Genomic DNA, 12,189 nt, shown 5'->3' on the forward strand with positions numbered 1-12,189 from the left:
TGTTCCTATTTCTCCACATCCTCTCCAGCACCTGTTGTTTCCTGACTTTTGAATGATTGCCATTCTAACTGGTGTGAGATGGTATCTCATTGTGGTTTTGATTTGCATTTCTCTGATGGCCAGTGATGATGAGCATTTTTCATGTGTCTGTTGGCTGTATGAATGTCTTCTTTTGAGAAATGTCTGTTCATATCCTTTGCCCACTTTTTGATGGGGTTGTTTGTTTGTTTCTTGTAAATTTGTTTGAATTCTTTGTAGGTTCTGGATATTAGCCCTTTGTCAGATGAGTAGATTGCAAAAATTTTCTCCCATTCTGTAGGTTGCCTCTTCACTCTGATGGTAGTTTCTTTTGCTGTGCAGAAGCTCTTTAGTTTAATGAGATCCCATTTGTCAATTTTGGCTTTTGCTGCCATTGCTTTTGGTGTTTTAGACATGAAGTCTTTGCCCATGCCTATGTCCTGAATGGTACTACCTAGGTTTTCTTCTAGGGTTTTTATGGTATTAGGTCTAACCTTTAAGTCTCTAATCCATCTTGAAGGAATTTTCGTATAAGGAGTAAGGAAAGGATCCAGTTTCAGCTTTCTACTTATGGCTAGCCAATTATCCCAGCACCATTTATTAAATAGGGAATCCTTTCCCCATTTCTTGTTTTTCTCAGGTTTGTCAAAGATCAGATGGCTGTAGATGTGTGGTATTATTTCTGAGGACTCTGTTCTGTTCCATTGGTCTATATCTCTGTTTTGGTACCAGTACCATGCTGTTTTGGTTACTGTAGCCTTGTAGTATAGTTTGAAGTCAGGTAGTGTGATCAGTATGGCGATTCCTCAAGGATCTAGAACTAGATGTACCATATGACCCAGCCATCCCATTACTGGGTATATACCCAAAGGATTATAAATCACGCTGCTATAAAGACACATGCACACGTATGTTTATTGCGGCACTATTCACAATAGCAAAGACTTGGAATCAACCCAGATGTCCATCAGTGACAGACTGGATTAAGAAAATGTGGCACATATACACCATGGAATACTATGCAGCCATAAAAAAGGATGAGTTTGTGTCCTTTGTAGGGACATGGATGCAGCTGGAAACCATCATTCTTAGCAAACTATCACAAGAACAGAAAACCAAACACTGCATGTTCTCACTCATAGGTGGGAACTGAACAATGAGATCACTTGGACTCGGGAAGGGGAACATCACACACCGGGGCCTATCATGGGGAGGGGGGAGGGGGGAGGGATTGCATTGGGAGTTATACCCGATGTAAATGACGAGTTGATGGGTGCTGACGAGTTGATGGGGCAGCACACCAACATGGCGCAAGTATACATATGTAACAAACCTGCATGTTATGCACATTTACCCTAGAACTTAAAGTATAATAATAATAATATTTAAAAAGTTTGTAAACTATGAAATTAAAATTATTTTTTTGAGTTGTAAATCTGTTAGAGAGTACTGAGACCTAAAGGAAGAAGATAGGCTTGAAGAGGAATAAAGTACAAATTTCATTCAAAGATGACTGAAAATAAACTGATCTATTAAATCAAGCTGTGTGTTATATAAAGAGGAAAGAAGTACCCATTCTGTGCTAAAAATTACTAGCCATAGACTATAAGAAGTAATTGTTGTGGGTAACCAGATTTGCTCTCAACAGCTGTGCAGGACAAATATTTTAAAAGTTAAAAAGCACAGATTGTGCCTCTGAAAATACTGTAACTGAAAACCAAACTGTTGGTATCTTTTTTACCTTTTTTTGGCTTCTACTTTATATAGACAGATTAAAGACATCAAGTTATGAGTTATGTGAAAGAAATCTCATGGTTGGTCATCTCTATAAAACCATTTACTTGGATCTGGTTAGTTCAGTTCATGAATTCTTTAAACACAATAGATAGAGATAGATTTTCAAATAGCATTGCCATTTTATTATGTAAATCCAGATCACTCTCTCAGCAAATACAGTGTCCTATCTCTGTGTATTTTATTAATAAAATACAGATTTTTAGATGTTCTCCAGCCAGTTCTGCAGCCAAGTGTGGAGAAAAATAGTATTTCATTCTCATTCCTGAAATAATTACTTCATCTCCTACAGTACCAAATATATTTTCATAGTTTTCAGTTAATATGCAGAGTTTCAAATGTTGTCATTTGTCTTAAAATAGCTACTTTTCACATTTAGCTATAATACTTGAAAATCATTCAGAACACTGACTAGAATAATAAAAAATAACTTCTTTCCTGAATACTTTTATATTTTTCTCACTGCATTTTAATTGCTTTGCTAAATTACAGATATAATATCTGATGCTTCTAACCATTTTGAGATTGATTGTTAATGAAAGGGATATAGGGAAAGGAAAACTCATCTGGAAGTTGATCTCTAAAAGGCAGTTATTTAATTATACCAGATATATTGTCAGATTTCTGCATTCTTTTCTTTCAGTGATGATAGGCCCCTCAGGATGATCATTAATTTTTGGCTATTGGCTTACTTCTTTAACATGCAGACTGAGACTTAAAGATTTAAACAGCAGTGTTAGAATGCAAAACCCAAAGATACTACTGTTTTAGAAGTATTAGGGCAAAGTCACAAAGCTTTCCCAAGCCTCAGTATTCTTTATATAAAGTGGAAATAATAGTTCTTATTTTTTTTTAAAGAATATTGTGGAGGATGTCTAAAATGAGAATTATGTTCATGCCCAATTTTAAAATCATTGCTAAATAATAGGATTTGACCAAATTATCATGCCATCTTTGTTTCCATTAGGTAAAATTGCAGTAATTCGATATAAAAATTTAAAGACTAGAACTCAGTCTTTTCATTTACTTTTCTATGTTTTTAATAAGGTCAAAGGAAAGCAATATTTTTAGAAAGAAGATTCAAAGATAAGTAAGGAAGAGAAAAAAATAGGATTAATTTCCAAAATCATGCAAATTATTGTGCTCTGATAATTCAGTTGTAATTTAAACTGCCTACTTAGTGAAATAGATGCTTTCTTTTTCATAAAACTGAGAGCTAATTTTTTCTCTCTTTCATAGGGCACATACTTCATAGCTGTGTTAATTCAAAAACACTAAAATAACAGGGTGGCAGCACTCAGTAAGAAACCAGTGTGGCTTTGGCTATATTTTGTTGCTTCTAAGTCCTTTTCAAATATTATAATTAACCATACTGTTTCTGCTATTTAATCTGCTTATCCTAATTTCCCTATGCTACTCCTTGAGCTGGTAGATATACCCACTCAGTAAGAAAGCAAATAAAATAGTTTGAGTCTTACTGTAGTGATCTCTCTATCTTGCATGAAGCTTTCTTTATATGTAAATTGTATTCCTCCCCTATTCCAAACCACTATTTTTTTCTGTCTCTAGATGTAAGGTTCTTAACAGTGTTGGAGATTTCATCAGATGGGGACAGACAGCTGGTGAACATTCTTTGGCTCTTCAACCGCTTTTCTTTATTCTACCGAAACCCTTTTCCATGATAAATACCTAGAAACATTTAGAAGCCCAAATATTCAAGAAAATCGTTATTATAATGCTTGCTTTTCTGTATGTTTTTACCACATTGTGTCAAGCCATTTGATGAGATGATCTTGCTATTATTTGGAAATAGTTTCCTTTTCTAGAATAAAATGCAGTTCTAATCTTACCACTATAAACGACGTTTTTCTATTACCAAGGATCAAAAGAGTTTTTACTTTTTCTTTTCTTTCTTTCTTTCTTTTTTTTTTTTCCTTCCCCTTGCCTCCCTCTGTTGTAAAAGTTGACATGTGTGAATTCTGGGGCAGCTTAAGAGAGATATTATTAAAATAGGGACCATAAAATTTTTTTTACTTAAGAAACTTGGAGCCATTTTGAACATGTAAAATCACTACTCTTTGCAAATAGGAGGAAGAAGGCACCTACGACCAAACTCTGGAGTTCCGTAGGGGAGGTGATGGCCAGCCAAGAAGATCCACTCGGCCAACTCAACAATTTTACCAGCCACCCCGGGCTCGGAACTAATACGAAAAGGTAAACTTAACATTGTGAAGTGGTTTTCATATAAAGAAAGATGCAATTCATGTTAAGCATGTAAGTCCAATGAGTGATTTTTTTTTCTTTGAGACGAAGTTTCACTCTTGTTGCCCAGGCTGGCGTGGGCAGTGGCGTGAGTGCAGTGGCATGATCTTGGCTCACTGCAACCTCTGCCTCCTGGGTTCAAGCGATTCTCCTGCCTCAGCTTCCTGAGTAACTGGGATTACAGGCATCCACCACCATGCCCAGCTTTTTTTTTTTTTTTTTTTTTTTTTTTGGTATTTTTAGTAGAAATGGGGTTTCACCATGTTGGCCAGGCTGGTCTTGAACTCCTGACCTCAGGTGATCCACCTGCCTTGGCCTCCCAAAGTGCTGGGATTACAGGAGTGAGCCACCATGCCTTTTAATGTGGCTACTAGAAAATTTTAAATTACATATGTCTTGTGATATTTCTGCTAGGCAGTACTGTCCTAGAATGTGATATGTCTTTAGCTTCCCCAGAGTTCCTTCACTGGTTAAAAATTAGTTCTGCCATCCTAAGTGAAGAAATTTTTTTCATCTGTTCTAACCCTCAGCTTCTCATATAACAGTAGTCTGCCTCGAGTGGAAGTCCAATGCTAATTGATTTCTGAATTACTGTAGCAAGCCAACGTAGCACCTTTTTCTTTTTATCACTGGCTTTTTTTGTGTGCCTAATGCAAGGTCATCAAGTAAACAGTCCTGACCTACTGTCCATAGTGTCACAGAAGAGCTACTTCTTGACTCTAGATATTTTTCTTATGGCATGGAATAAGTGGTTTGTTATTTAGTGCCCATGTCTGTTTTTAAGCAGAAACAAAAGAATATGTAAGGACTTCAGCAACTTTGTGTTGTATAAGACAGAACAGGGCCGGGCGCGGTGGCTCAAGCCTGTAATCCCAGCACTTTGGGAGGCCGAGGCGGGCGGATCACAAGGTCAGGAGATCAAGACCACAGTGAAACCCCGTCTCTACTAAAAATACAAAAAAAAATTAGCCGGGCGCGGTGGCGGGTGCCTGTAGTCCCAGCTACTCAGGAGGCTGAGGCAGGAGAATGGCGGGAACCCGGGAGGCGGAGCTTGCAGTGAGCCGAGATCGCGCCACTGCACTCCAGCCTGGGCAACAGCGTGAGACTCCGTCTCAAAAAAAATAAATAAATAAATAAAATTTTAAAAAAAAAAGAACAGGCCGGGCGCGGTGGCTCAAGCCTGTAATCCCAGCACTTTGGGAGGCCGAGACGGGCGGATCACGAGGTCAGGAGATCGAGACCATCCTGGCTAACCCGGTGAAACCCCCATCTCTACTAAAAAATACAAAAAACTAGCCGGGCAAGGTGGCGGGCGCCTGTAGTCCCAGCTACTCCAGAGGCTGAGGCAGGAGAATGGCGTAAACCCGGGAGGCGGAGCTTGCAGTGAGCTGAGATCTGGCCACTGCACTCCAGACTGGGCAACAGAGCGAGACTCCGTCTCAAAAAAAAAAAAAAAAAAAAAAAGAAAAAAGACAGAACATACACTTATAAAATAAGCTCAGCGTGCTTATAATTAAATCACTTTTAAAGGTGAATAAAAACTGAGAATTTGCCATATATGACAAAACCACAGCATGAGTCTATCATACTGAACGGGAAAAACTGCAAGCCTTTCCTCTAAGATCTGGAACAAGACACGGATGTCCATTTTTACCACTTTTATTCAACATAGTTGAATAAAACAGAAGTACTAGCCAGAGCAATTAAACAAAAGAAAGAAATAAAGAACATCCAAATTTGAAAGGAAGAGTCAAATTATTCTTGTTTGCAGAGGATATTATCTTATATTTAGAAAAACCTAGATTCTACCAAAAAAACTATTAAAACTCACAAATTCAGTAAAGTTGCAGGATACAAAATCAATATACAAAAATGCTACTATTTCTGTATGTCAACTGCAAACAATTATTTTTTCCCTCCTTTTTCTTCTTCTTCTTTTTTGAGACAGGGTCTGGCTCTGTCACCTAGGCTGGAGTGCAGTGGCACCATCTCAACTCACTCCAGCCTCTGCCTTCTGGGCTCAAGACATCCTACCATCTCAGCCTCCCTAGTAGCTGGGACTACAGGTGCACACCACCATGCCTAGCTAATTTTTGTATTTTTTGTGGAGATGGGGTTTTGCCATGTTGCCCAGGTTGGTCTCAAACTCCTGAGCTCAAGCAATCTGCCTGCCTCAGCCTCCCAAAGTGCTGGGATTACAGGCATGAGACCCACTATGCCTGGCCTCAACAGCAAACAATCTGAAAAGGAAACCAAGAATGTAATCCCAAGTAAAATAGCTACAAATACAATAAAATATCTAGGAATAAACTTGACCAACGAAGTGAAAGATCTCTACAATGAAAACTGTAAAACACTGATAAAAGAAATTGAAGAGGACACACACAAAAAACTGAAAAGATACTCCATGTTCATGGATTAGAAGAATCAATATTGTTAAAATGACAGTACTACCCAAAGCAATCTACAGATTTAATGAAATCTCTATTAAAATACCAAGGACATCCTTCACATAAATAGAAAAAATAATTCTAAAATCTATACGGAACCACAAAAGTCCCAGAAAAGCAAAAGCTATCCTGAGCAAAAAGAAGAAAGCTGGAGGCATCAGACTACCTAACTTCAGATTATACTACAAAGCCATAGTAAACAAAACAGCACAGTACTGACATAAAAACAAACAGACCAGTGGAACAGAATGGAGAACCCAGAAATAAAGCTCTATATTTACAGTCAACTTATTTTTTACATAGATGCCAAAAACATACATTGGGAGGGATGATAGTCTCTCCAATAAATGATCCTGGGAAAACTGGATATCTGTATGTGGAAGAATAAACTAGATCCCTACTCTCATAAGCAAAAATCAAAATGGATTAAAGACTTAAATCTAAGACATGAAACTATGACACTAGTGGAAGAAAACACTGGAGACAAACACTCTAGGACATTGGTCTGGGCAAAAACTTTTTGAGTAAGACCTCAAAAGCACAGACAGCCAAAGCAAAAATGAACAAATGGAATAACATCAAGTTAAAAAGATCCTGCACAGCAAAGGAAATAGTCAACAAAGTGAAGAGACAACCCACAGAATGGGAGAAGATATTTTCAAAGTGTCCATCTGACAAGGGCTTAATAACCAGAATATATAAGCTCAAACAACTCATGAAAAAAAAAAATCTGATTTTTAAAATGGTCAAAAGCTTGAATAGGCATTTCTCAATAGAAGACATACAAATGACCAACAGGTATATGAAAAAGTACTCACCATCCTTAATCATCAAAGAAATGCAAATCAAATACAGTGATATATCACCTTACCTCAGTTAAAATGACTTTTATCCAAAAGAAAGGCAATAATGAATGCTAGCAAGGATGTGGAGAAAGGAGAACCCTTGTACGTTGTTGGTGGAGATGTAAATTAGCACAGCCACTATGGAGAACAGTAAGGTGGTTCCTAAAAAAACTGAAAATAGAACCACCATATGATCCAGCAATCCCACTACTGTGTATTTATCCAAAGGAAAGGAAATCAGGGTATTTTATTTCTTTTTAGTTGTTTAAAACAAGGTTTTAAATTGTGGCCCAAGATTGTCAATGCCCTCATTGCTATAAGGCAGCCATTGTTTAACAATGGACTCAATTTCTTCAGGGCTGTTGAAGGCAGGTAGGATCTAGCAGAGCTAGAAGTAGAGAGGAGGCAGTGAACATGAATGAGGGTGCAGCCAGATGAGGGGAACTCTTAGTCCCCTTGACCCTTCTTTAGTTTCTTTCATTTATTTTATATACTAGGGTTCCATGGGAAATTTCCTTCGAAAAAGAAGATATTGCTTAAAAGTAAATTGTAAACTATAACTGTAGGGTAACTATAGCTTATCCATATCAAATAACAATGCACACGGTTCCTAATCAACTTAAACATCACAATCTTAGTGGTTTTCTGTGTTCCCTGAGTTAAAACTTCCACCTTGACTAAATGCTTGCTTTGGATTGTACTGTTAACATAGGAAATATATGATGCAGATATTTTGGATTTCTGACATTGATTAAAAAAAAAACTGGTGGACCATGCCATGATGGTATCATTTTAAAACTCTCACTACAAAATTCACCCTAAAAAATAAGACACGTGATCTTGTTTGAAGAAAATTTTACTTAGTTCTGCATTTTAATTCAAGCATATGTTATGAAAGACTATGAAGTAGAATGAAATACCTCTTTGACCTACTATCTTTGGATGGGAGGTTCAAAAATAACGTTCTGCTCTTGTTACATGATGGAATATATTCTTGAGACAAAAGATGTTTGTCTCCTCATTCCTGGTTTTTATTAACTTAAACACTAAAAAGAAGATAAACATTGTAGCCAGCCATTTACTTCCAGCAAATATAAGCATGAATTCTAATATAGGCTGAAATTTTCTAAGGTTTTGTTATCTGAAATTATCAAGGTAGTGAAAAACACTTAAGGTGCTTTCTGTTATCAATTTTAAAAAACATAATTTCATAGTCATAAGTTTTCTTATGTTTTGAGTACTAGGTGATGAATGACACATGGTAACTGTTCAGTAAGTGTTTATTAAATCAGTATGTTTTGATAAAGTTTTAGATATGTAATTTGCACATTCTTTGATTATCCTAAAACTTTTTTTCAAGGCCCCCACAGACCCCCTTCCCCCCAACCCTCCACACACACGAACTTCATTGTGGTGAGAGAATTGGATTCCCCTTGAGCCTGATACTAAGGACAGCTTCAGTGACTAACAGAGCAGGAGATACCTAGGAATCAGGGCTAGGTGAGAGGCGGTCTCAGGGAGCATGTGGAAAAATAGACCCAAGTCTGAGAAAAAGTGGTGACAAGTCAGATCTGAGACTTTAGGGGAGATAGAGCCCAAAACTCCAAACTTCTAGTTCCTGGACACTGTCATAACTGTTCAGACAGCTTGGAAATATGAGCAGATATAAAATAGAGAAATTATACACAGTTCTTTAGTCCAACCAAAACTCTGTGGTTTGGAGAGGTTTCTGACATGAGTGGAGTCCTAGGAACTAGATACTAATTAGTAGGAGCAGCCCTTAAACATGAAGTTTAAGCTTCACATTCCTGGTGGGGTGGAGTCCTCTGAAGATACTGTATAGGCAGAGGAAAGTTTAAATGAGGGAAGCAGAGTCCATAGCAAGTGGCTCTTAGTGGCTACAATAAAGAATATGAACCAAAACAATGAGTATTAAAAATATTTTTCGGTGATGAAAACAGCATGGCTTCAGATATATAAGAGTTTGAATTTGTTGTGTTTGATGCTGTCATGAACTTTAAGAGAGTTATATGATCAAAATTAAGCTTAGGAAATATTGCAGCTGGATGTAGGATGGATTATAGCAACAGGAGGGAAAGAACCTAAGAAGCTATTGCACTGGTCCACTCAAACCTTGGTTAGAGTTGCATGACCTGCTGTGAAGAGAGAGATGGCAGAGACCTGTGTAGGAAGCCTTTGTAAGACAGATCAGCAGGAAGCTCCTATTGCCATGGAGGTCAAGGCTCAATGTGTAAAGCAGTTAAATAAACACTGACTCACTTGGAACTTCTAGTTTCTTCTTTGTTTGATGAAAGAATGATATTCACAGTTTCACATGTTAGAAACTTTAAAACCAATAGCCAAGCTTAGACTACTACATAGGTACTATAAGCTTATTTTCAAAGTCCTGGTTTTTAACACCATTTTTAACTACTAAAAGATGTATTTTTAAATGTTGAAATTTTTTTGACAATCTGGTCCAGCATCAATGTCAGGAAAATTATCAATATAAAGGTAACTGTTACAGAATTCCATCATGCCAGCACGAACAGGCAGCAGGTGAGGATTATAGTACCCGACGGTCTTTATTTTCTAAGCAGGAGACTGTTTACTTCCCAAGACTTATGAGCTGTTTGTATGCAGCTGCAGGAACTCCACTAGTCCCTGCCCAACCACGCTGTCATGCATGAGGCTAAAATAGGCCCGGAGCAAACAAATCTTCTCTGCCATGTATCTCAGCTCTTTCTCTTGTCACCACCCAAAGTGGTTTTAACTAGAGTGGTGCCTAATAAATGTGGGGAGCAGGCAGGGGGAGGTGACAGACCAAACTAAATCACCTGTGTGGAGCAACTCAATTCAGAGGTGTTCACAGAAGAACTGGAGGTGGTTAGGATAGGGAAAGACGTGGCTCATTGGCAGACTGCATCAGTTTTCGGGAATCCTCTGTTACAAACAGTTCAATTAATCCAAATTCCTGAAATCAACATACCAGCAATAAATGGTATAACAGTGGCAGAAATGTACTTTAACAAATTCTAAAAGAAAAATTTATTTTCAAAAAAATTTCACTTTTTTCTTTCATATTGCTTTATAAAGATTATGGTTACAAATTAGCAATATCCAAAATTCATTCTAGTCAAGATCTATTTACATTTATACAAACACTTCACATTTACAGATAAGTTTCAGAAGAAATGTATCTTGACAAAGTATGGAAAAGTTAATTTGAGGCTTCAATTTCATTTTCTTCCTTTCTTTTTAAAGGAAACTCTTTGTGAAGAAACAAGCTGGTGATTAAAACATCCTGGTGGAAACGTGTTGACCTTCCACTTTCTCTTCAGAATAAGTAGCAGCTGTGGTGGATATTATTATTTGAAGAAAGAAAAAGCAGATTTTAGGGTGGAAAAAACATTCAACTCACACAAAGAATGGGAAAAAATACTGAGTTAAATAAAGCAAATACCTTTTACAAGTGAAAGGAAGAATTTTTCTTCTGCCATCAATAAAACCCATTGTGCTATTATTGTTTTACTGTGTGTTTTATTTGCCTGATGTTATCTTTCTTGTTCATCTGGTATTAACCCCATACTAATTGCCTTCTATAGGATAGCAATTACAGCATACTGAAGCCTCCCCCTGTAATTACAGAATAAACTGACACAGCTTGCCGCATTTCTTAAAAAAAACAACCTGAAGCCAAATAGTAGTTCTTAGTATGGTAATAGCTGCACAGCAAAAAGTATTTAAAACTTGAATATGTTGTTTATAACACTCTGGTAGCTTTTCCAAGTGTAATTCAATTTTAAAAAACAGGTATTCCCTTCCTCCTAAAATGTGCAGTGGATCTTTCAGGATGCATCTGGTTACAAGTATCAGAAAACCCATCTCAAACCAGCTTAGACATTAAAGGGAATTCATTGGCTCACTTCACTGCCAGAAGCATAGTAGGTTTCAGGATTGGTCTAATTCAGTGACTCGGAGATGTCATGAAAGACTGATTCTTTGCATCTCTCATTCCTGCTTTCTCTGAACCAGCTTCATTCTACAGCAGACTACCTACCCCATGTGGCCATAAGATGGCTTCCAGCAACTCCCAGAGCTATTAAGCCTAGGGGTGGGGCTGGGGCTGCTTTCAGAAATGCACTCAGAAGAGAACAACTTTTCTCCTTAGGTCGCATTTAACTCTTTGGGGCTACTTTTCTCTCTGTGAACCAGTAACTGCAGCAGGGTCTGGAGATTACCTTAGGCCTAATCGATGTGCCCCAGGCTTAGAAATGGGGCTGGATTGGAGGCAGAGGATATGCATCTGAAAGTCAAGATACCTGCCAAGAGGAGAGGGAGAAGGTGTTGGTGATACAACCAGAATGTCCAGTACAGTAAACCAATTGTCAGAGCTACAAACTCTTCATTTAATAGTCTTCCTATAGTCTCAGCCTTGTGAAGCCAGAAGTGAACAATTAAATAGGAGAAAGAAGGGAGGCAGGGGAGGAAGGGAGAAAGACAAGCCAGAGTGAACAATTAAAAACAGAAGAAGGGAGCAGGTAGGGAGGGAGGAAGAAGAGAGAGGGAACACTGGGCAAAATAATTGATAAAATGTGCTTTAAAGGAGAGGTCCTCAGGCATTCCCTCAGGGCCTATTATGTAAATTGTCATTATTAGTCCACAGTTGTTAATAGTTGGGTCTAGCAGTGGTGTTTTGTGTTTTTTTTTGTTTGTTTTTGTCAGGCCTCCCATGCTGTGTATCATAATTAACTAGAAGTGGGTGGGTCTGGGCATTGCTATTTTTTTAAGATCTCCAAATGATTCTAATGTGTGTCCTA

General features: G+C 37.8%; 1 protein-coding gene across 12 annotated transcripts in view; it reads left to right on the forward strand.

The window, feature by feature from the left end:
- TDRD3 (tudor domain containing 3) overlaps nt 1-10,892 on the forward strand; it is a 199,526-nt gene extending 188,634 nt beyond the window's left edge. For all 12 annotated transcript variants that reach the window (XM_074021591.1, XM_005585951.5, XM_065533307.1 and 9 more), the window contains 2 exons: nt 3,901-4,026; nt 10,634-10,892. In XM_074021591.1, the coding sequence (XP_073877692.1) occupies nt 3,901-4,017 (117 nt within the window). In that variant the 3' untranslated portion in view covers nt 4,018-4,026; nt 10,634-10,892. The remainder of the gene's footprint in view (nt 1-3,900; nt 4,027-10,633) is intronic.
- Nucleotides 10,893-12,189: the final 1,297 nt, after the last annotated feature.

Source organism: Macaca fascicularis, chromosome 17 (genome assembly GCF_037993035.2).
Source record: "Macaca fascicularis isolate 582-1 chromosome 17, T2T-MFA8v1.1".
In the NCBI taxonomy this organism is placed as follows: domain Eukaryota; kingdom Metazoa; phylum Chordata; class Mammalia; order Primates; family Cercopithecidae; genus Macaca; species Macaca fascicularis.